Genomic DNA, 25,880 nt, shown 5'->3' on the forward strand with positions numbered 1-25,880 from the left:
TAAGTCACGTGTTCATCATCATCATCATCAGCTCATCAGTGGTCAGAGCGCTGCAGCTGATTGGCCACAGCTAAGTGCTGCAGTCTGCTGCAGGCCACACTCTCCGTCCACTGCTTCGTGTCCTCCTGATGCTGTCTGAGCGTCTCATTAATGTCCACCGCAGTGTCTCTGAGTCCGTCGACATGATCCGCTGCAGCGTCCTGAAGCAGAGTGACAGCTCTGACTGAAACCTGCTGCTCTGCCACCAACAATCAGCCTCTTCAGACGTCTTGTCGTTCACTGACTCGTCTTGTCTCTGATTTTAACAGGCCAACTTCACGACTGAAAACTTTATCTTCTGTTTCGACGGCTTCTACAACCCCGATGCTGCAGGAGACTGTATTCTGGCGCCTCCGTCCAATTATTCAGGATCTGACTACGCTATATTTTATATAGTCCCATCAAGAGTTTCCTCTTATGAAGGACTGGTCCACCAGAATGTGCCAACCATTAACAGCACGATGGACTGCTTTGTCTATTTTTATGTGTATCACAACGGGGTCAGAGTGAGTGTTGTTCATTGTCAAGTTAAATCTGAGTGTTTTTAGAGTCGACTGTTTCTGATCTAATTAACTCCTCAAACATTGGAACTTCAATTTAACTTTAAATCACGTCAAATTCTTTTCAGAAATCTTCTGGAGGAAACTTCCTGACAGAGTCTGAATCTTCTCTCTCCTCTCTTTACAGTATGCTATCATTCTATTTGTGTTTGGGGAAGAAACAGCTCTGGTTACACTAATAACGGCTCCTATGACAGTGGTGAGTGTATAAATATATATGTGACCAACTATGCATGTGTAATAATGGAGTGAATGTTAAATGTGTGATCCAAACATTTCCTTCTAAATGTGTCTGTTGTTCTTTTCTCTGTGGTTTAACAAGACAACATGACGAGTTTAGTTTACGAGTAGAAAACTTTTCGGTAGAGGTGTATAAAGTACTTGGAAAAAATAAGTAAAAGTACAAATACCATAACTGAAAATGACTTTGGTAAAAGTTAAAGTCACTCATAAGAAAATCACTTGAGTAAAAGTCTTAAAGTAGCTCACACTAAATATACTTAAGTATCAAAAGTATCTTGTGAAAAAATATACTCAAGTATCATAAGTACAAGTACAAGTAAAGTACAAAGTATTTTTAGAGTACACATAAAAAGAAGCAAAACAACCAAAAATGGTTCTCTCGTTGTTCTCTTTATTTCGCTTTCAGGTGAATGAAATAGATGTGGTATGATAAAACAACAACAACAAAAAAACACTTGTAGAGTGAGTGAATCAAGTGTCTCGTGTCTGCCTGAGAACAAAATAAAGTTCCTCCTATCTCCTCGTCACGGGTGACTGTCGTCTTCTACCGAAGGAGATGCTGTCAGTGTGGTAACGTCTTCCGTGTCTTCCTCATCAGCGTTAACTGCGGAGGTAGCCATGTTGATGTCCACCGCCCCGCGCATCCCGCTCTTACCTCTAAACCTCGTGAGAGTACCATATGTAATTCCTCTCGTCCTCTCGGACACGCCCATTCCAGATAATCCTTCGATGATTAATTATATTTCTATTTTAATTTGTAAGGAGTAACGAGGTGGCAAACGTCACAGTAACAGAGTAAAAGTATGTTTGTTAACTTTTAAATGTAGTAGAGTAAAAGTAAAAGTCCTGATTAAAAAAAAAAAAAAAAAAAAACTCAAGTAAAGTACAGATCCTCAAAAAAAGTAAAAAGTAGTGTAACAAAGTACATCTACTTCGTTACTATACACCTCTGCTTTTCGGTAACACTTTCTACGAAGGGTGGACCCCGCCTCTCGCCTGATGACACCTGGGATAGGATCCAACCCCCCAACAACCCTCCAGGGGACAAGCTGTTACAGAAAACCAATGAATGAATGAAAAAGTACGGAACTCGGGAGAAGTCACTTTAAGTGATATTTTTTCTGGCCGTGATAATTTGTGAGCACTTTTTCCTTTAATTGAGCCCTCGAATTAATAAAACGTGACCCCGTTGTAGGCCTAAATTGAGCTCTCGAAATATGTATTTCGTGCTCACATTAATCATTTCTGACATTTTCTCAGCGCTCGCAACTTCGTGTTAAGCTATTGACATTGGACTAATATCAGGCTGTCTGTAACATTACAGTTCATATTGGCAAGTGATGATAACCGTAGGCAGTTAATTAATTAAAGCCTTTTTAGTTTTCACCATTAGGTGGTGAGGAGTTTATAGCGGACTTCTACTCTTTGTAGCAGGGTCACCTGTTTATGTGTCAAGACAATATTGAGTGCACGTTTTACAAATTGTGGCCACGTTTAAGTAGATCGTGCACACAATGTTCTATAACCATATTCACTAAACTGTGCTCGCGTTTTAGTAAATCGTGCGCTCGTTTTAGTAAATTGTGCGCTCGTTTTAGTAAATAGTGCACTCGTTTTATAAATTGTGCGCTCATTTTAATAAATTGTGCCCTCGTTTTACTATGCTTAAAATGAGAGCTCAATTTACTAAAATGAGTGCACACTATAGTAAAACGAGAGTACAATATAGTAAATTGTGCACATGATTTAGTAAAACGAGTGCACAATGTAGTAAATTGTGTGCACAATTTAGTAAAACGAGCGCACATTCTCTCAACATGCAAAACATTTTGCAATGACACCTCTAGGGCTCCGTAAAAAAGTATCTAGAGATGCAAAAACCACAAGCACATGCCCACAAGAGTCATCACAACACTGAGGTATTTAGCAACAGGAAAAATACAAAAATGCAACAATGCAGCAGTGATGACTTGGGGCCAAATCTACGTCTCTATTCTCATGGACAAGTTGATCCAGAACCAAACACAGTTCCTCTGTCCAGTTGGGTTTCCTGCTTCTTTTCTGTTCGGTTTGTGGAAAATTTGAACACCAACCAACACTGCTTCTTCTAGGCCGGTTAGCAATCACAGAAACTGATGAAAGCTGAGACATTTTACCCTCGTTAATACCAAATGGGTGAAGAGCAAAAATGACCAGCATGGTAAATGAATGGAAGCAAATAAACAGAACTATCAGCATGTGAATACTGTGCAAGTGGGACTGAGTTTAATCACACATTTTATAGGATATTTTTTAAAGTATAGCTTACTATTTATTTATTTTTATGTAAAGTATTATTTATAACTAGACAATTCCCCTGCGGGAAATCGCGAGAGTGATGCAGTGGCTGCAGCAGTCTGCGATACCATGCTATATTGCTGTGATAGTACGATGCTACGATGCTATGATGATGCTACTATGCCAAGATGCTACAATGCTATGATGCTAAGATACTAAGATGCTATGATACTAAGATGCTACAAAGCTAAGATACTATGTTGCTACGATGCTAAGATGCTACAATGCAATTATACTAAGATGCTATGATGCTAAGATGCTACAATGCATCATAGCATTGTAGCATCTTAGCATCATAGCATTCAAATAGTCATTTAAGGCCTGGTTCCTTCTGACTGGATGGGTGTGAGTTTGATGTCATGCAGGGTACAACAAACCAAACAGGATGAGGAGGATGCAGTAGGCCTGGCTGAGAGAGAGAGACACTGAGAAGGGTCGTCCTTTATGCTTCGCCTTCTACAAACTGAAGGGCAGGTACAGGCAGCAGACCCCTCCCAGCTCCACCTGAAAGCCAGCATCAAATAAGGAAGAGAGTGGGAGGGATCGTCACACCCCCACCTTTAAGAGGGGTGTCCTCACTAGGATCCCCAGACAAAGAACGAGCAAATCGTAACAATTGATCGTTAATCATAATAATTTTAACAATAAAACTCATTACTCCTACCTGAGCAATAGTTTAACAGTTTACGGCACAGTCTTACAGTTAGAAAAACATCAATATTAAACTTAACACATCCAGGCTGTAACAAGGAATCAGCGATGAAGTGAAGACCTTCAAATTGTCCTGCGAGTCCAGCTCTTTGTCTCATGTTGGACGTCACTGCAGTCTGTCTGGATCAGCTGGAGGAAAACTATAGGCAGACAAATAGACATGTCAAATAATGTTATGTAACATACTTAATATAACTCTTATGAGTGTTCAACAGCTCATTATTTATTTAATTAAAAACATCATATTATATTAAATTACTCCAATTATATATATACTGTCATTAATGTTGTTGCAAGCCATAAATGTTTCCTACTTTATGTGGTGGAATAATATATTTTTCAGTTTGACACAGTTTCATTTAAAAATATCTTCCCTTTAAATTGTAAAACTTCAACATTATTACTGTGATAAGCACCCGCTAGCAAGGCGGCGAATTAGCCGGCGGCTAACCCCACTAGCCTCCGCGTTAGCTCACGGCTAACTGCCGCGGCTAATTCGTGTTTAACTCCCGGTTAGCTAGCGGTTAGCTCGAGGCTAACTCCGCGGTTGAGTCCGCGGCGTTAAGGTAGCGGCTAGCTAGCTCCGTTAGCTCCGCTAGCTTGCTAACATACATGAGCTATGCTTGAAGGCTAGTCGTCGGCTAAATCACTGGGCGGCTAGTCGTTAGCGTCTGTTAGCAGTTAAGCTATTCACTGACCTAATAAGATGAAGGAAACGGGTCAGGGATGTTGTGTCAGGAGTTTCAGCAAAGCAGCCAGATATAATTTGTGTTTAAAATAAAGGAAAAGGTCAAACATGACTGAGAAGTTGTCATTCAGTCAATGAGAAGAGCTATAGCCAAGAGGCCCAGCAGCTGTGTGAAAGCACCATGGGAGACTTGAGGCTTTCCTGAACGTCTAGATGTGTAAATTGTGGGTAAAATGAAGAAATGTGACCTATTTAAAGCGATTCAAAGAAAGGTTACGTCTGCTTTCCTCCAGAAATTTCCCTGCCTTTTTAACATGGCAGTCTATGGAGCTGTGGATGGGTGTTGCTGGCGCATCTTTGTGTCTGACGCCAAAACTATAAGACTTACAGCTTTAGCAGACGAATTTGAGTGAGAAGACACATTTTCCTACGTTTCTATGTATAAATTATGTCTGTCGTGTGAAATTTGTGGCCACGGGAGCAGTTTCTGTGCAGTTTTTTGACTAACTTTCTTCTCCCCTCCTCACTCTAGCTGATGATGTCATCCACTCTAGCACAAACATTCCGCGCAATACACACCCATTATAAACCCTGAAATTTGAGTAAAAACCTACACAACTCTGAGGCTTCATAGTTTAAAAACGGTAAAAGTTGTCGACAAGTGAAGTGAATCTCTGAAGAGAAGGCAAGAGTACCTACGTTTTAAAGTTGAAATGAAGTCTCTCGGTTAAAGTATGCCAGAGCAGTTCATTGTTGAAAATGTCTGTAGAATTATTTTTTTCGGGCTTCTCCATTCATTTCAATGGGAAATTTATCGCGGTTTGAAAAAACTGTATAGAAGCACACCGAGTCCGATCGAGACGCACGTTTTGATGTATTTTGTGTCTGTGTGCGACGAACGGTATTTGAGTTGAAAGGTTTCGAAAATGCGTAGGAAAAAGTTTAATAATAAGAAGAAAAACGTAGTGAAGAACCCTGAACCCTGCAGGCACTGCATCACTAATTACACAGTCTTCATGAAAATGAGATTGTATTATTAAGTCTATTGATTTGACGTCCGGGCGGCACAGTGGCGAGGTGGTTAGCACTGATGCCTCACAGCAAGAAGGTCACCGGTTCGAATCCATGGGCCGGCTGGCCTTTCTGTGTGGAGTTTGCATGTTCTCCCTGTGTCTGCGTGGGTTCTCTCCAGGTTCTCCGGCTTCCTCCCACCATCCAAAGACATGCTGGTTAGGTTCATTGGTGATTCTAAATTGGTCGTAGGTGTGAATGTGAATGGTTGTCTATCTGAAGGGCCTGAATGACTTTTTTAACTAACCTGCAATAGTAAAGTGCAATAACAGTGTATGTACAGTCATGTACAGTCACAATATTTATTTCTCTATTTATGCAACAACCATGCATGTACAGCCAATATTTATTTTTTGTATTACTATTTTTATTATTCTTCACTGGGTGTTTTGGTATTCTGGGCTTTTTATACTGTTTCCTACATGTATGTCTGACAGTGCTGTATGCGATGGAGATGTCAATTTCCCTGCGGGAACCTCCCAAAGGGATCAATAAAGTCGTCTATCTATCTATCTATCTATCTATCTATCTATCTATCTCTGTGTGTGGCCCTGCGATGGACTGGAGACCTGTCCAGGCTGTACCCCTGCCTCTTGCCCGATGACAGCTGGGATAGGCTCCAGCAGACCCCCGTGACCCTTAACAGGACTAAACGGGTATAGAAGATGAATGAATGAATGAATTTGACGTCCATTCTAGGCCATTTATCACCAAAAGTGTATTTTTATCTCGTTTTAGGATCAACCAATCACACCTTCTGAAATGAAGACTCATACCTAGCAAACAGGGTCAACCACACCTCCTCACTAAGATCAGAGTTTCTGTCGATTCCTTGATAAGAGTTCTCTGAGAATGTTCTGGAATCACTCCTAAGCTAAGACTCCTAGCTAGGAATGTTTAGGCTAAGTTAGGAGCTCTCTGAGAGGATTCTCTGAATCTCTAGGAATACGGGCCCTGGTCTCAGTGAGGAAGAGGAAAGGGTTCATTGGGCAGATGATCATAATGTTTTGATCATAAACTGTGACTGATTCAATCAAGATACACAATTAAAAAGTGATGATAAGTTCTGTTACAGCTATTAATGGGTGAAATAAGTGATTACAACAAGTTTTGTGTTTCTTCTCCTTTTCTCATCCAGCATGACGAAAAGGCCTCCTTTGGAGTTCTCCCTCGGAGGCAGGAACTCAGAACACATAACTAAACCGCTTTAACCTGTTGTTGATCACGCAGAACACATAACTAAACTGCTTTAACCTTTTGTTGAATGTGCGATGAGGCGTTCTTTATTAACATTCTTAGCATGCAGTCGCTAAACAACAGAAACTCCCTTAGGCTAAAAGGAAGATCAATCATCTCATAACCTGCCTCCACCATCAGCTCTGAGAACCATACATTTCACATTATTTAATAATGATTAAAAAGTACATGGAAATGAAAGCGCAGGACCCGCAAGCGCAAGCCAATGAAGGAATAAGGCAACAGAAGAGCCCAATGTCTGAAACTCTTGTGTGTAGTGTGTATTTTTTAACAGATTTTGATATTTCAAACACAAATCCCATAATATTCTACTTTTACAACGTGTAACCTAAATTGTTACGTTGTCACCATCAAGGGACAAAAGTGTCGTCTTCAAAAACGCCATGAAAATAGTATATGTTCATATCGTTTTCTGGGCGGTACAGTGGCAAGGTGGTTAGCACTGATGCCTCACAGCCAGAAGGTTCTGGGTTCTAATTCAGGCCGACTGGGTCCTTTCTTGCATGTTCTCCCTCTGTCTGTGTGGGTTCTCTCCAGGTTCTCCAGCTTCCTCCCACCGTCCAAAGACATGCTGGTTAGGTTCATTGGTGATTCTAAATTGGCCGTAGGTGTGAGTGTCTCTCTGTGTTAGCCCTGTGATAGACTGGAGACCTGTCCAGGCTGGACCCCACCTCTAGACCAGTGACAGCTGGGATAGACTGGAGACCTGTCCAGGCTGGACCCCACCTCTAGACCAGTGACAGCTGGGATAGGCTCCAGTTCAATTTTCCTGAAGGATCTGGGAATAGCATCAATCACTCTGCAACTGCAACAACGACATCGGCTCCCCTGCACACCAAGCGAGGGTGGTAGAGGCAAGAGGACCTAGCAAGGGTAGGACAGTGCCTGTGTCAGTTGCTACCAAGGGACCTCCAAATCCCACAAAACTTGACTGTGCATACACTGCACTGGCCAGTGGAGGAAGGCTACCAATACCTGCTGCAAGTCTGGAAAGTATATTTGCAAAGCTCACATAGCACTCAGCTGCAGTTCCTGTGCAGGGGAGTGAACTGAACTCACACACATTTATGCGAACACTCTTTGAAACGATGTTTACTAAAACTAGTGTGTGTGTGTGTTTCAGTGGATTTTAATGGGAGTTAGGGTTAGGGTTAACCTCAACACGCAAATCCACTTTGCGTTTAGATTTTACATTTTTTATTTTTTATTTTTTATTTTTTTGATGCCATCACAAACACTGGCATAGAAAGGGGTAACATTTCAGAAATGAATCAAACATTTGGAGGTATGCTATAACATATGCTGTTTTCATGGCGTTTTTGAAGGGGACACTTTTGTCCCTTACCCTCGTGTGGTGTGTCCCAAGGTGCTGAGGAGACAGCCACGTCATGCTAGTAAAATGAACAAGATGTACCTGTTTGAGCGTGAGAATCTATAGGAAGACTTCTCAATCACACACCACATAGTGTACATACCAACAAAGTCAAGACAGGTTCATGTGGGGCACGTAAGAAAAAAAAACCGTGGAAGTTTGTTTGTGTGGTACCATTCAAGGAGAACGAATATGATCCGGTGACCATTTGTGTCCAGAGTGTTTTGATCCGCATCCGCAGGAAGTTCAGTGGGACCAGTGGTTTCAGAGTCCTTTTCAACATTTTTATTCACTGAATCTGATTTGAAAAGTTGATAGTCGATATCAGACGCAGGGTTATATCAGGACAGCTCAGCTGTCGACACCACCTCCGCCCTCCTCTTTCTCTCCTCCTGGGAGTGGACAGCGGCGCAGGTGAACATAAAACGAGACAGGCAGAGAGAGAGAGACACTCACAGAGCCATCGGTCCACCAGAGACATCAGAGACGTCCTCGTTAGCGGCAGCCTTCATCCTCCTCGTCCTCTATTGACACTGCACAGGGTGAGACAAGCTCAACACCTCTGCTGTTATTCTTCGAAGAGTATTCATATATATATATTTTTACATAATATTATATAATTTTTACATAATTTTAATCCATAATCCACTTCGGGCCTAATCATAAATACCAAATGTGTGATTAATTTCTAAAATTTTACCCCTTTATTTGCCAGTGTCTGTGATGGCATCAAACATTTTTGTAAAAAAAAAAAAAAATAATAAAAAATAACAAATAAACCAAAGTTGAAATATTTTTTAGAATCTAAATGCAAAGTGTTTTCCTGATGTACTCTTAGACCTTAGCAATATATCTGAATGTTTGTCTGAAGTTAACTGGAGGCTTCAGCTGTCTGACACTCACGGCCTTTCAGGACCAAACTGTGTCTTTCGTTTTAGAAAAAAAATAAGAAAAGAAAAGAGGAAACTTTATTGTGAAAGACTGTGAGTTTGTGACACATCCTCTAAAGGAAACAGCAATGACTGAGGTTTGTAGCTGAGACACTGCGTGCTGCTCAGAAAGAAATAAGCTGTGGTATTAATTAGTCCACGTGTTAGACCTGGACTGAGGTTTTCACAGGTGTCTCTAGACTCTGTGGATGGTGTTAGAAACTAAAAACTAGTAAACGCTGTTTCATTCAGTCCACAGAGGAGTTCTATCAAACGTCAGTGAGGGAAGTCAGATTTCATCAGTGGGTAAAGGAGCATTAAGACCTTTAAAGTGCAGGACGTCTGGATTGGTCACATGTGATTTCATTGTCCAGCTGTCTAATTGGAGCTGCTGTTGGAATCACAGTTTCCTCCAGAGAGTGAAACGCAGAGAGAGACTCCACCATCACATTCATGCTCTCAGCTTCTTTTTCAGTCTGTCAGGAAAAGCAGGGAACTGTCCAATCAAAGACGTCCGTCTGTGTGTCTTCCAGCTCTCTGTCGGCTGATTGGCCCCCTCCAACATGGCCCGCCTCCTGTTCTACCTGTCTGCTCTCGGCCTGCTGGCAGGTAAGCACGCCGTGTCTCCAAAGACGGAGGAAACTTTAAGTGGTGATAGTCTGTCAAACACGGAGACACTTTCCTGTCGTCTTTGTTTCTAAGAAGAACTGATGTCAAAAGTCTGAAGTCAACATTTGGACATTAAGCTGTCTCTGTTGTCCAACCAGCTAACACCTCTCATGTGTCTCCATGTCTTCAGGTGCTGCTGCTCAGGTGTTTGAGAATAATACAGAGTTCAACATCAGCTCATGTCCTGTCTCATATTATGGACGGACGTATGAGCGTCTCTATGTGAGTAGGATGAATGTGTTTCTGTCATTAATGCTGTTCAGCGTCCAGTTAAGTCACGTGTTCATCATCATCATCAGCTCATCAGTGGTCAGAGCGCTGCAGCTGATTGGCCACAGCTAAGTGCTGCAGTCTGCTGCAGGCCACACTCTCCGTCCACTGCTTCCTGTCCTCTTGATGCTGTCTGAGCGTCTCATTAATGTCCACCGCAGTGTCTCTGAGTCCGTCGACATGATCCGCTGCAGCGTCCTGAAGCAGAGTGACAGCTCTGACTGAAACCTGCTGCTCTGCCACCAACAATCAGCCTCTTCAGACGTCTTGTTGTTCACTGACTCGTCTTGTCTCTGATTTTAACAGGCCAACTTCACGACTGAAAACTTTATCTTCTGTTTCGACGGCTTCTACGACCCCGATGCTGCAGGAGACTGTATTCTGGCGCCTCCGTCCAATTATTCAGGATCTGACTACGCTACATTTTATATGGTCCCATCAAGAGCTTCCTCTTATGAAGGACTGGTCCACCAGAATGTGCCAACCATTAACAGCACGATGGACTGCTTTGTGTTTTTCTATGCGCTTCACAGCGGGGTCGGAGTGAGTGTTGTTCATTGTCAAGTCAAATCTGAGTGTTTTTAGAGTCGACTGTTTCTGATCCAATTAACTCCTCAAACACTGGAACCTCAATTTAACTTTAAATCACGTCAAATTCTTTTCAGAAATCTTCTGGAGGAAACTTCCTGACAGAGTCTGAATCTTCTCTCTCCTCTCTTTACAGTATGCTATCATTCTATTTGTGTTTGGGGAAGAAACAGCTCTGGTTACACAAATAACGGCTCCTATGACAGTGGTGAGTGTATAAATATATATGTGACCAACTATGCATGTGTAATAATGGAGTGAATGTTAAATGTGTGATCCAAACATTTCCTTCTAAATGTGTCTGTTGCTCTTTTCTCTGTGGTTTAACAAGACAACATGACGAGTTTAGTTTACGAGTAGAAAACTTTTCGGTAGAGGTGTATAAAGTACTTGAAAAAAATAAGTAAAAGTACAAATACCATAACTAAAAATCACTTTGGTAAAAGTTTTAAAGTAGCTCACATTAAATATACTTAAGTATCAAAAGTATCTTGTGAAAAAATATACTCAAGTATCATAAGTACAAGTACAAGTAAAGTACAAAGTATTTTTAGAGTACACATAAAAAGAAGCAAAACAACCAAAAATGGTTCTCTCGTTGTTCTCTTTATTTCACTTTCAGGTGAATGAAATAGATGTGGTATGATAAAACAACAACAACAAAAAAACACTTGTAGAGTGAGTGAATCAAGTGTCTCGTGTCTGCCTGAGAACAAAATAAAGTTCCTCCTATCTCCTCGTCACGGGTGACTGTCGTCTTCTACCGAAGGAGATGCTGTCAGTGTGGTAACGTCTTCCGTGTCTTCCTCATCAGCGTTAACTGCGGAGGTAGCCATGTTGATGTCCACCGCCCCGCGCATCCCGCTCTTACCTCTAAACCTCGTGAGAGTACCATATGTTGTTCCTCTCGTCCTCTCGGACACGCCCGTTCCAGATAATCCTTCGATGATTAATTATATTTCTATTTTAATTTGTAACGAGTAACGAGGTGGCAAACGTCACAGTAACAGAGTAAAAGTATGTTTGTTAACTTTTAAATGTAGTACAGTAAAAGTAAAAGTCCTGATTAAAAAAAAAAAAAAAAACTCAAGTAAAGTACAGATCCTCAAAAAAAGTAAAAAGTAGTGTAATAAAGTACATCTACTTCGTTACTATACACCTCTGCTTTTCAGTAACACTTTCTATGAAGGTCTAGTTTATAATGCATTATGAGCACATGCATAAGACATTCTAATGCATAAATAATTCATAAATTCAGCACTCATTAATATTGTATAGCTCCATACTAAAACATTTTGTTTTTGCAAAATAAAGAGTTGCTTTAAACATCATCATGGTTGACTTAGGCTTTACTTACAGTCAGAAAAATACTGCTCCTAAGTGATAATAACGTTATAATATCATACAGTTGCTAAAAACTTTATACAGTGTTGTCACTTCACTAAAAGCTCTTAAAGTCATCCTGTAACATATTATTGATGTTTATAAGGTACGACTCCGTTTCCGCTACTGAGCATTTAGTATCTGTTCTATGTCGAGCCGTTCTCTGTGTATCTTTACAACTGGCTAGAGTAAGGGTGGTTATAATGTGTTATGTGACCCAGGATTTCAGACTCTTCATTCAAACACTGTTGTCACTAGTATGGAGGTAGAAAACATTAATGAGTGTTTAATTCATGATACATTATGTCCAACACTTGTAATACTTCATAAACATTGGTATAAGTTCTTATACATGATTATTCACCATTATAAAGACACGTATGAAGCATTATAAATGTATTATATTGTCTAATGCTCCTAATGCATTATAAACTAGACCTTCATAGAAAGTGTTACCAACTTTTCTTTTTGTCTGATTTCAATTTTCTCTGCTCTGTGGTCGTAACATTGGTTGTGATTGTTTCTGTGTAGGTGCTTGACATGAAGGTCAGTGGTTCTACAGTCGATACGCTGAATCATACATTCACTGCAGAAAACCAAATGTATTACTCATACTTAGACGTCAGTGGATGCAGACAGTCAGGTTGGTAAATCATCAAGTAATCATCAACTGTAAAATGTGATTACCGTTGAGTCTCTGCTTCCAGCTGATAAACCAGAAAGTGATCTGTGAGTTTTTAAGCTGATGGAAACCTTTGCTCCTTCTCACGTGTTCTGTATAAAGCAGGTGAAGTCGTGAGCTTTGATCCAGAAACCTGCACCACTCTCACCTGTGATGACAGGGCCATCCAAACCTCCACCTGTGGTCCCATGGAGCGTTGTCCCAGCAGCAACATGTAAATATGACCTCTTTGTATCTAGAAGGAGCGGAGATGAAACCGGGAACAGATGAGGGATCTTTAAACTTTGTTTGTTCAGGGAAGTTTCACTGAGAGCTGTAGTCTCTTTGGGTGTGTCGTGTTGGGTTTCCATCAGCTGTAAGTCACCACAGCTCCAAAGCAGCTCTGACTGGAGCAAAGAGATCAGTGAAGAGTGATCTGGTATCAGATGAAAGGCTGATGATTGACAGGTGAACCAATAAAATACTGACTGCTTCCTGCTTTTAAATATGGACACTTTGTGTTTAGTTTCCTCTAGCGCCACCATGAGAAAATGATTAAATGAATAACTGATGATAAAAACTATTAAACTACTACTTTCTAAATGTGTAAATTCAGGCAGTTCTTCTTCTGTTATTTGGGAGATTTGTGGCAATTTTGATGCTACTGCGCGTATTAGCGCCCTCTACAGGTTATGATGATCTCAGGCAGTTAGCGTTAGCTACCAAAACTAGCAAGATGCTACAAGCACTGTGGCTACCATAGACTGTATAAAGATTGGGTGGAAGAATACGACACCCACTCTGATATCTCTGCAGCCTCCATTACTGTCACTAAGCTAACTATGAAGTTAAAGAAGTCTCATCCAAGTACTTTACTAGTTGATGTTTTCACTATGTACCATAAATGTAGTTCCTGGAACGAATCCTTCTTGTGTATGAGTCCAAATACAGAGTACTACAGTAAACCATTCAAGCTGTAAGCCTGAAATTCATTGTCCAAGAATTTAAATGTTACTTTGCTTCTAAACGTGTTCACCCTTAAAGGTTTAACCTCATTATGCTATGAGTAGCGTCCTCTTAAGTTATCTCAGGAACATGTGTTCAGACATCGGACTGCTTCTGAACATTGGTGTTTACTGTACTTTAATTTGAAGTTTAACATAATAAACGTTCTATTAGTCTAAAGACGACATATAAAATAGCACATGTTGAGACATGTTGAACACCAGAGGGCCCCCTGGTGGCCGTGGCCCCCTGCAGCAGCTCATGATGTTGTCTCTGTCCCTCTCTGCGTCCACCAGCTGCATATTGGACACCATGTTTGACACCACCTGCACTGTGACCGGCCCCACCGTCATCGACGTTCACGGCCATGTTAACTCCGTCCAGGATCGGTGTGCGTACTCTCTGGTGTCTGTCCCAGACTTGGACGTCCTGGCCACCTTCCGGGAACGGCGTCGTACAGATGTGAGCTTTGTGGACAGAGTGACGCTGAGACTGGACGACCCAGCTGTCCACATTCACCTGGAACAAGACGGGACAGTCCGGGTAAGCTACCTGCAGCCGCCGTCCATGTGTCAGAGTAGAACTTGATCCAGAGTCCTCCTCATACGCTCGTCTTTATACTCAGAGACATTGGACGTATTCTTCTGATGCTGCTGGACTTGTTGCTGTGGAAACAACCTGGTTGTGAGTTTGAGATGTTTCAGCGCTTCCTTTACTTTGTCTCTGCAGCTGGACGACTCAACGCTGACCCTCAACAGCTCGGTTCATCTGGTTCATGGTGTGGAGCTCTCCAAGGACCAAACTGGAGTCACCGCCAAGGTGTCCCTGTCCAGCTTCACCACTTCTGTCTTCTTTGACGGCAGCACCGCACAGATCCATGTGGAAGGTGCAGAAAATAAAATGTCTCTTCTGGGCCATGGGGCTGTTAACGTGGTGTCCTCCAATTTGAGCGTTGATGCTGATCATTCTGTCCTGAACCTGTCCAGGTCCATCTGGATCTTCTCTCCAGGGCCTGTGTGGAAATTCCAGTGAGTCTTTGAGTGGACTGAGTCTCTCTGACTACAGCTCCCCCAGGTGAGACGTCATCATGAGCTCAGTGTCCCCTGAATGCTGCTTGATGAATGGATTGCAGATGTACTGAGTGTGTTGGTATGAACAAGCCAGAGCAGGTAACCTTGTGTTGTGTGTCGCCCCCTAGCTGTGAGAGGCAGTACCCTGACACTGCTGACAGTACCATCAACTGCAACATGACGACTGAACGGTGAGTAGTGTTAATTTTTTCACCTATTTTTAATTTAGTCTTAGTCTTAGTCTTGTGCCAAATGTCCTTGTTAGTTTTAGTCATATTTAGTCATTCACATGTCTTTTTTTCTTAGTAAAGTTTTTAGTCGACTAAAAGTCTCGCCATTTTTAGTCTAGTTTTAGTCAAAAGAAAACTCAATATATCTTAGTCAAATTTTAGTCAAAACATTTTAGTCTTTTTTTATATAACAAATTATTTCTGAGATTATTTCTGATAACCATTTCAGTCAAATATCGAGCCTCTTCCTTCTACCTAGCATGTCGACGTCTGCACCCACTCTGGCAGAAATCTGGTGTTTGCTACTGTCTATCTATGGGTGTTCTTGCTCCTTGTAGTTTCATGTTGCAGCCACAGGTTGGCAGCAACAGCACGAACTCATTCGGAATATTTTGAAGGCCTAACAGTTGAATACCGTATTTTCCGGACTATAAGGCGCACCTGAATATAAGCCGCACCAGCTAAATTTTGGGGAAACTACAGGTTGTGTCATATATAAGCCGCACCCGACTATAAACCGCTGGTGTTTTAATGTTTAATTACCGTAAGAGTTGTCGGGACAGAAATGACTGTTTGGAAACGCAAAGCGTCCCATTTATTTACATCTGACAAACATAAATCTTTCGATCAATCAAACAAAAAATCAATCGATCAAACTTTCACATCTTTCACATTACAAACAGCATTCCTGCAGAGCACACATAATACAACGGTGCGCTCTTAGCGCACTTCCTGCAGTGTACCGTAGTAGTGCAGTATAACAAAAAACAAAGCTTACAACGCTTGACGAGGCAATAACGTTAAATGGCTAAATTTAATTTGTTTGTAAAAGTGCTTGCCTGTAACACGGCAGCAAAAGTGCAGTAACCCGCTGCTCAACTAAATAACCAGCATCTTTTTCGAAAACAACCAACACAGCAGTAAAGGTGCAGTAAAACGGCCGTTTACTGTATCAAAATAACCAGCCTACTATACCAGAAAAGTCAGTTCTTAAATGAATACTCCGGAATTTTGGACATAGGGCCTCATTTCCAACTGAGCCGGTGTGATATAGGTCGGTGGAGACCGTTTTCAGCACATTTGATCCATTCCTTATATTTGCACAAATCACTGTTGCTAAACTGGTGTTGAGCTAGCGTGCGTCAACGGTAACATCCAGCCTGTCACTAAAAACAGCTATAACTGCTCCGCAGAACACCCGAGACAAATGTATTATAACATCGGACTATCGATGTACATGTCAGTGTTGGTAGAATCATTTTAGAAATTAAACCAACCTTGCATGGCATTGGAATAGCTAGCTGTCACGACTGTAGGGGGCTTCTGTTTTCGTTTTGACGCACTACTACTAACACGCAAAGTAAAATTCCGCTGCTGCTGAGAAACTAGTCCCTCAAAATGTTTTATCATTGAAAATGCAAGGTTGGTTTAATTTCTAAAATTATTCTACCAACACTGACATGTACATCAATAGTCCGACGTTATAATACATTTGTCTCGGGTGTTCTGCGGAGCAGTTATAGCTGTCATCGTCTATGACATGATAGTGCGCCCCTGGTGACCGTTAGCTGTAAAAATCCATCCGCCGTTGTATAAAGCGCAGGGTCCAAAGCAAGTGACAAAAGTAGCGGCTTATAGTCCGGAATTTACGGTATTCTATCTCACGATGAAAAAGTAGAGACAATTGTTGACGAAACTGAAGAGAGATTTTATCTTAGTTTTTATTTTATACAAAACATTTTAGTCTCGTCTTTTTTCGTCAACAATAATGGATGTTAATTTAGTCTTAGTCAGCGTTTTTGGACAATGTTGCAGTCTCATCATTGTCTCGTCTTAGTCATGGAAAAAAAGGTCGTTGACGAACATATTTAGTCTCGTCTCGTCTGACGAAATTAACACTAACGGTGAGACAGCAGCAAACGTTTGTCTGCGTCATACTTTGATCTCTGAGCCCTATTACATGTTACGTCATATGATTAATGCCATGTGATCTCAGAAGGGATGGAAGATGAACACACCTGTTCACAGATTCTTTCTCTTCATCTGTGAAACAGCTGTAACCTCCTGAAGGAGGCGCCCTTCACCACCTGTAGCATCGACCCAGAGCCCTACATAACCGCCTGCATCGACACTTTGTGCACATATCCTGCTCTGGATGGTCTCAACTGTCAGTTCCTGGAGGCCTACGCCAGAGCCTGCAGCCTGTACGGCAACGGCACACTGGACGGCTGGAGGTCAAAGGCCGGCTGCCGTAAGACCTGACACTCTCCACCACCTTCTTTTAAAGAATTCAGCCCTTGTTTACAGAATAATATATCAGTTTGTCCCTCTGTAGCTGCCCCTGAGGCCTTCTGTCAGGACAGGACCTGCAGCGCTCATGAGTTCTGCGGTGAGAGGACGGTCAGCGGTGAATCTGGCTGCTTGTGTCGGGCCATTTTTGCCTCCAAGTACAGATCGACAGATGCTTTGGGTACGACAGCTGTGGCAGTGACGTGAAAACAGGGAGAACGGTTGGAGGGAAACTTGTAACTTGTGATTTCTCTGACCCAATCTGTGACGTTCAGGTGATCCGACGGTCTGCAGTCAGAACTCTGCTTCCCTGACTCTGGTCGGTTGTCTCCTGGAGGAAAAAGGCATCGACTACTCTGCGTTACACCTCAACGACCCAGACTGCGTGGGTCAGATGGACGAGGAGACCCACATGGTGACCTTCAGCTTCGACAGCATCAACAGCTGTGGAGCGGTGATCACGGTGGGTTCTCTCCTCCACCTCTTTACTCTACAAACAGACTAACCTCTCCCAGCACTCTGCTGAGCTTCTCCTGCTCTCCTCTAGTCTCAGATCTGTCTTCAGCTCTACCCTCTGTGGCTTCTCGTCATGTTGGTCATCTAAAGCTGGTTAAAGGGGGAAAGATGAACGAAGTCGTGATGGATCTGCTTTAGTAACAACATGTGGATGTGTGACCCTACAGGCCAACAACAGCCAGATAATCTACAAGAACACCATCAAGACCCAGAACAGTTCCTCCGACGTCATCACTCGCCAAGACCAAGTCTCCATTGACTTCTCCTGCGTCCACACTCAGCCGGACATCAAGACGATGGCCTTCAGAATCAGAGACAGGTGTGTGGTGGCTGCTAGCTTTGGTTTGAATCAGTTTACCGTCAGAAGTGTGATGTGAGTCGCAGACAGATGACCTGTGTGCGTTCTGTGCAGCTCTGTGATCCAGCAGATCACATCGGGAGCTTGGAATTACTCTCTGACCATGACGGCCTTCACCGACGCCGGCCGCACACAAGCTGTGGAGGCGAACACCGAAGTTCTGCTGAACCAGAAGATCTGGGTGGAGCTGGCGACGGACGGGCTGGATGGAAACATGGTCGCCGTGGTGACCGACTCCTGCTGGGCAACCGACCAGCCGTCTCCCACCGCGACAATGAAATACAACCTGATCATTAAAGGGTGAGACGCTGAGAGGAGGCGGCCTCTCACTGCTGCTCAGGGATTCGTTGATAGACGGTACGTTTGACGGCTCTGACTGATTCCTGAAAGAGTGTGTCTTCCTGTTTGTGAGCAGCTGTGCCAACCCCGCCGACCAGACGGTCAGTGTGGAGGGAAACGGCCTTGGAACCTCCAACTACTTCTCCTTCAACCTGTTCCAGTTCTCTGGGGACTCTGGTGACGTCTACCTGCACTGCAACCTCCAGCTGTGTGTGAAACAGGAGAACAGCTGTGCTCCGGTACGCCTCGCTGCCAAACACACCTCTCACCTCTGAAGTCTCCTAAGGTCTGGACTTCATCTCTGTGTCTTTAACTTCCAGGTTTGTAACGGAGCCGCTCGGAGACGCAGATCTGCCAGGTCCAGATATGAAGGTGAAGGTGCAGCCTTGATCAGCATGGCCTGGACTAATTAGGTAAAACTCTGCTGTTGTAGATGAGTCTGAGACGTGTGTGTTATATAGACTGAGACGACTGTTGACTGAGTGACATTAAAACCTCGTTAAAGCAGAACAGTGAAGTTAAAGAGACAGAATAAAGCTTGCCACAACGTACCATGGAGCTTGGGCTACCAGTGGATTGAGACTCCAAGCCTGGACGAACAGGGACATGAAAGGCTGAGCTCGAGGTACCAGGGGCACGATGACTCTGTGGGGTGCAGCTTGGGTGGGATAGTTGGTGGAGGTGCAAACCCCGGGTCCAGCTGAACGTTAGAATCCGGGCTGAATTCAGGGCACCAGTAGCACCACGGGCACTAGGGGAAGGAGGACCTGAGCGTCAAAGCTCACTGACGGTGTCGAGAAGAGATATTACAGCATCACAACTGATTCAGACTGGACTGTGTTTTGATTTGGAGTGGGTTCTATCGACCTGAAGCACATCATGATTCTCAGTTCCATCTTAAAAGTCTGTCAGCTGTTTAACTACCTTCCATGTGACGAGTTTGTGTTTCCAACATTCTCCATGAGATGAATTTAATGAGCCGCTGAGAGGCTGAAATGTCCTGGATAAGAGGAAGACGTGGCAGGTGATTGGCTGAAGAGAAGCCAAAGGGACAGAGTGACAGAGAGGACAGGAAGACAGTTTTCAGAAGAGACAGCTGTCACAGTTTGGTCTGGTTCTCTTCTCAGGTGGTTTCCACGGTGACTCGGACTGACCAACTGGCTGCCGACCTCTACGATGATCCCCGACTTTTGATTGGTCCTGATCCAGAGTCTGGATGTGTGAAAGGATGAGCTCAGTTCTGGCTGCTGTGAGGCAGCTGGGCAGCTGGAACCAGCAGCTGGAACCAGCAGCTGGAACCAGCAGCTGGAACCAGCAGCTGGAACCAGCAGCTGTCTTCGTGGAAGTATTGTGAGGACAGGACCAAACTGTCATCTCTGACACATATTTTCTCTCTGTTACTATCAACATGGTGGAGGGTCCATTTGATTTATGTTATAACCTAATGAATTTATCAGAGGAACATCTACACCCCTGAAGCTCTAACCACGGTGTCCTCCATCACTACCTCTCCCAGCATGCCTTGGGGCACTGCAGGACCTCCCAGGAGGCCTGTAGGCGGTCACATGTCAGCCTTGTTACCTCGTTCATTCACAGAAATGTCTGCTCACAGGTTGCATACGAGGCCTCCAACCAAAGAGGCATCTTTACTTCTCAGGCTGTTTGAGGTGAAACGATCCAGAATTAGACCAGAAACCAGAGGTTAGAGGAGATACAGGCTGGGGTCATAGAGTGATTTAAAGGTCACGGGTCATTTTAAAATCAGTTGTGTAACAAGCTGGTAGTCAAGGCTAAACTTTAAAAGAGGAGCAACATTACCAGTTTCCTCCCAGTTTGATTTGTAGAAGGGTTTAGTTCGATTTGGGGTGTGTGGATTGTTTGACGGTGATCTAAAGAAGAGGAAGGATGGTTTAAGACACTGAAGCTCTCACTTGGACAGATTTGAATCTAATTTAAGAGCCGAACCAAAGAGTTCACCTGCAGACAGAACCAAGAGAGGACTGGAGCTGAGCGTGCTGATGGTCAGAGTTACATTTACCTGCAGAGAGTTTGCAGACATCCAGCTTTTAATGTCAGCTCAATGCTCTCTTAAGGTGGACGGACTAGTCAGGATGGTCCGTACAACCAAAGATAAAACCTCCCAGAGCTGCAGTCTGAGCAACGGCATGAAAAGCTGCAGTCAAGTCCAGCAACGTCAACGTCGACCTGAATCTGCAGCCCTGCAGAGATCATTTAGTGTCAGTGCTGTGGTGTTGTCTGGAAGCTGATTAAAAGGTGGAGAACATGTGTTCCATCCTTCCTCTCAGAAAAGACATCAGATTTGAACTTGTACCTGCTATCTTTCTTTCTATTGTTCTGTTGATTTGTGGAGACAGTTCAGCTGCTCTGCTGCGTCTCTTTTATTCTCTCACTGTTTCTTCAGCATGAAAAAGACCAAAAAAACACAAATAAAGGATGAGGGTAAAAAAACCCAACCTGAGTTTGGCTTCTTTTTCTGGGGTTCATCACTTCCTGTTTACTGTGAAGAGGCAGGCTTTACTGAAGCTAAAGTGTCCACATCAATTTTCATGTTACTCTGTCACAAACAAAAGTTCTGCCTGGAGGACTTTCTAGCTTTGATTAGCTACTGTTAGAGCTGCAGTAGACAATGTCACATTAACCATCTTCCCTTTATTTCCTATGAACATTCCTCTTGAACATCAACATCTAAAATCAACCGGTCAACACTTAATTCACTGTAAATGGCAACAAACCTCCAAACCATGAGAACAACAACAGACACGAGGTAAAACAGAGATACCTGGTCCACAGGAGATGGTTTCACAAGTATTAAACTGGTAATTAGAAATAATAAAGTGTATCTGAATCTCTACTACACATCCACTGTGTCAGCAGCGGGATGTACCGACAGTTAAAGTGTTTGATGGACATCTATAGGATGGGCAACAATCAACCAAGCTAAACATTGTCCCAGTAGTCTTGTCCACATAATGTTGATCAAACAGCAGACGGGTAGAAATGTTCTTGGAGAGCAAATGATGAAATAAAGTATTTAAAATAAATGTGTTTATTGAGTGGACCTGAAAAAAAAAAAAAAGTCTTGCACCCACTGAACGCAGTACCTAATTCAGCAGAATGTTATTTAACTAACTGCCTGTAAGTAGGTTGGTAATGTCTACAAAAGACCAGGCTTTAAAACCTATAAAAACATCAATTGAATTGTATGCACTGTTGCATAATTTTAATCAAACCAGGTGACATGAGTGCACACCAGCCATATGAAGTAAATATCAGTATTTTTACGGATTCTATAATGTGCACAATGGTAGAATTTGATGATGTCCAGGCTAAATGAAATGCCCAAAGGTTGAATTCTGTGTACATTGCATCCCATAGTGAGAATCAGCCAGATTCACTTTCATGAGGTAAAAACTCAATGTCGCTATTCCACTTTGACTAGAACCTTGTGAAGAGGTTGTGCTGGGTGGTGTACTGTTCTTGATGATGTTGTGGGTTCTCCTGACAACCCTGGTTCTGTAAATGTCCTGCTCCAAAAAGGCCTTCCTGTCTTCAGAAGTGAGTATTCCAAACTACTCTGTGACTGAGGTACCTGGAAATTGTACATACCGTTTCTGTTGTACATACTGTTTCTGTTAAATATTCCTGCTGTACTAAGAGCCATTGTACCGAAATTTCTTTTTGATGAAAATCAAAATGACAAATAAAGTCTATCTAAGTCTAAGTCGAAGTCTAAGAGTTGCTGAGCATTTTGATCAATATACCAAATTTCCACATCCTTCTCAGGAAGTACAGTCTTGTCCTGAACTCATCAGGGCTGCAGCACCGTCTATGAACACATCATCTCCTGAAACAAGTTGTCTGTATCAAACAAATGCAGCTCTAACGAACTCAAAGCTCTTTTCTCTTAATGTTTTGTTGCCACGTGATTGTGTGGTTTCATCTGCGGGGTTTTTCTGTTCTCTTCTAATGCCAAGCAAACAGGAAGTCAGAGGCTTTTAGTGTCTGTCAAACTGCTGCTGGTCTCAATTCAGTCAGCTGCAGAATGGAGGGAACATCTGTCCAGAGGCTGCTGGGTGAGTCTGATCTGCTGGATGTGTGTTGGTGTCTAAACGTTGAGAGATGATCACTGCTGCTTCCCACAGCAGAACAGTCATTAAAGCTCAAAGTGTGCTTTCTCTTTAGTTCTGGGCTCTCTGCTGTGCTGCACAACAAACCAAGGTTAGTCAACTTCTTCATTCTCTTTAAACCTGTTCAATCTTTGTAATTGTTGTTATTTAGAGTCGATGCTTTCAGTCAAGATCTCTGATAGAAAAGAGCAGAAAGAGATGATTAGAAACATTGAGTCTGTAGATGATCACTAGCTTCTTCATGTTTCTGTAGATGTTCAGAGAAGATTTTAAGAGATGAACATGTTTGATGTTGCTCAATAACTCAAAAGAACCATATGACAAAGAAACAACACAGAATGTGTTTTATGTGACGTGAGGGGATTTATTTGACATCAAGTTTAGGTTTTATTTGTGATTACTTTTATCAACAATAAAATGGATCAGCATTGTTTCATCTGAACCCTCCCAGCTCGTCTGACTGTGAGTCCCAGCAGCTCTCAGTTCTTTAAAAGAGACTTTGTGTCTCTGAGCTGTGAGGAGGACGACAACTCTGCTGAATGGACTCTGAGGAGAAACACCACCACAGGACAGAGGACTCAGTGTGGAGCTGACTGGGGAAAAGCAGCTGGTTCTTCCTGTGAAATCAGTGGCGTCTTCACTAGGGACAGTGGAGTTTACTGGTGTGAGTCCAGAAAGGGAGCAACCAGTAACAGCATCAACCTCACTGTCTCTGGTAAGCGCAGACTGTGGAGTTAGTATTGATGAAGCTGTGTGGAAATGGATGAAATGCTGTAGTTTGTCTCTGTGTTGAGGTGGACCAGTGATCCTGCAGAGTCCTGTCCTCCCTGTGATGGAGGGAGATGACGTCACTCTGCTCTGTAAAACAGAGACCACTCCCTCCATCCTCTCAGCTGCTTTCTATAAAGATGGCTCCTTGATCAGGACTGAGTCTACAGGTCACATGACCATCCACCATGTTACCAGGTCTGATGAAGGCCTCTACAAGTGTAACATCAGTGGTCATGGAGAGTCTCCATCCAGCTGGATCACTGTCACAGGTGAGGAGCTTCACTTTGATTTCAACTCTTATTTCATCCACATGTTCACCTGACCAGGTGAGATTCTCTCTTCAGAGAAACCTACAACAACACCTCCACCCACATCTACGCCTCCACCTGGATCTACGCCCCCTCCACTTGTCCTCAGAGTGGTCTGCCACCTGGTGGTGTTCTGTCCATACTTCATCTCCACTCTCCTCATGGTGTCTTTATGTCGACACAGACCAACAGGTAACATTCACTGATCAATCAATCAGTCAATCAATGACAGTTTTCTTAATTAATTCATCGTCTACATTTTCTTTATCACCTGCTCTGACTGCAGGAAATGACCTCCCTGTCTCCATGGTGATGACCTCACCCCACGCTGAGCAGAGATTGGATGATGACTATGACGACATCCATGATGTCACCACAGAGCATCACTTCTGAAGTGATCTGGTCTCTGGTCTGATCCTGAAGTCAGAAACCAGCATCATCTCTTCCTGTCTGTAGTTGATGTGTCAGAGTGGAGAGGATTCAGGTGGAAGTGAAGGAATCTGGAGGCAGACGTCCTAAACTGGCCACCGTACAGAAGCTGACATCAGAGCCTTTTCTCTGTTCTTCACTTCAATTTAAAAACTTCAACAAAATTAATGAATGAAGGATATCGAACATGACTTGGTGACTCATTTCCCTGGGGAGTTACATGTGAGCACAGCAGCCATATGGAGGAAATATCTGTATTTTTATGGATTCTATAATGTGCACAATGATAGAATTTGATTATGTAGAGGAAAAATAAAATGTCCAAAGGTTGAAATGTGTGTATATTGACTTCTCAAGTGGGAATCAGTAGTATCTTGTAGCTAGATTCCTTTTCACTTTTGGTACTTTGATTTTATCCAAATGTCGAAATGGAGAATGGGCCTGCTTCTATTTGTTACTGGAACCTTTGTAGAATATGTCTGCTTTGTGGTACTTCTATAAACTCTTGTTCCAGTTCTAGTCAAGGTGTTGCTGAATGAGTTCAGAATGATATCATTGCTATAAGGGTGTTGAATGAACTATTCAGGAGTGTCCCCGATGCCAGAGTGTGAAGAGGTTGTGCTGGTTGGCGTACTGTCCTTGATGATGTTGTGGGTTCTCCTGATAACTCTGGTTCTGTAAATGTCCTGCTCCAAAAACATCTTCCTGTCCTGAGCAGTGAGTATTCCAAACCACTCTGTGATAGAGGTGGTGATGACACTCTCAATGTTACTTCTGTAAAAGTTCCTGAGGATTTTGGTCGACGTAACAAATTTCCACATCCTTCTCAGGAAGTACATTCTTGTCCTGAACTCATCAGGGCTGCAGCGCCATCTCTGAACACATCATCTCCAACTTCCCAATAGTCCTTTAGAACTGAAGAAGCTACTCAGAGGAGTGGTGAAACTTCTTTTCAAAAAAAAACTCTACAAGTCTAGTTGCATTTCCAAATGGTTTTTGGATATACTATGACTTGGAAGACTGAAAACCTTCACAGATACATCATGTCCATGTGAAACAAGTTGTCTGTATCAGATCTAACGAACTCAAAGATCTCTTCTCTTAGTGTTTTTTGTTGCCACATGGTCGTGTGGTTTCATCTGCGGGGTTTTTCTGTTCTCTTCTAATGCCAAGCAAACAGGAAGTCAGAGGCTTTTAGTGTCTGTCAAACTGCTGCTGGTCTCATTTCAGTCAGCTGCAGAATGGAGGGAACATCTGTCCAGAGGCTGCTGGGTGAGTCTGATCTGCTGGATGTGTGTTGGTGTCTAAACGTTGAGAGATGATCACTGCTGCTTCCCACAGCAGAACAGTCATTAAAGCTCAAAGTGTGCTTTCTCTTTAGTTCTGGGCTCTCTGCTGTGCTGCACAACAAACCAAGGTTAGTCAACTTCTTCATTCTGTTTAAACTTGTTCAATCTTTGTAATCGTTGTTATTTAGAGTCAATGCTTTGAGTCAAGATCTCTGATAGAAAAGAGCAGAAAGATGATTAGAAATACCGAACCTGTAGATGACCACTAGCTTCACGTTTCTGTAGATGTTCAGACAAGATTTTAAGAGATTCAGATTCATAAAACTTTATTCATCCCCAGGGAGCAATTT

General features: G+C 42.8%; 2 protein-coding genes across 2 annotated transcripts; both read left to right on the forward strand.

Moving 5' to 3' along the window:
* The first annotated feature begins 13,723 nt into the window (after positions 1-13,723).
* LOC311485547 (alpha-tectorin-like) lies at positions 13,724-19,214 on the forward strand. The gene is made up of 10 exons (XM_084541036.1): positions 13,724-14,326; positions 14,513-14,669; positions 14,770-14,857; positions 14,982-15,044; positions 17,138-17,334; positions 17,419-17,553; positions 17,648-17,835; positions 18,056-18,207; positions 18,301-18,546; positions 18,662-19,214. Exons 1-10 carry the CDS (start codon positions 13,994-13,996, stop codon positions 18,858-18,860), a joined length of 1,758 nt encoding a protein of 585 aa, XP_084397162.1. The 5' UTR covers positions 13,724-13,993; the 3' UTR covers positions 18,861-19,214.
* Positions 19,215-19,813: 599 nt separating this feature from the next.
* On the forward strand, positions 19,814-25,045 carry LOC311492597 (low affinity immunoglobulin gamma Fc region receptor III-A-like; the record flags this gene model as incomplete). Its single annotated transcript, XM_084550917.1, has 5 exons — positions 19,814-19,930; positions 20,043-20,145; positions 23,185-23,448; positions 23,528-23,773; positions 23,849-25,045. 5 exons carry the CDS (start codon positions 19,814-19,816, stop codon positions 24,016-24,018), a joined length of 900 nt encoding a protein of 299 aa, XP_084407043.1. The 3' UTR covers positions 24,019-25,045.
* Positions 25,046-25,880: the final 835 nt, after the last annotated feature.

Source organism: Chelon labrosus (assembly GCF_963514085.1).
Source record: "Chelon labrosus genome assembly, chromosome: 1".
NCBI classification, from domain to species: domain Eukaryota; kingdom Metazoa; phylum Chordata; class Actinopteri; order Mugiliformes; family Mugilidae; genus Chelon; species Chelon labrosus.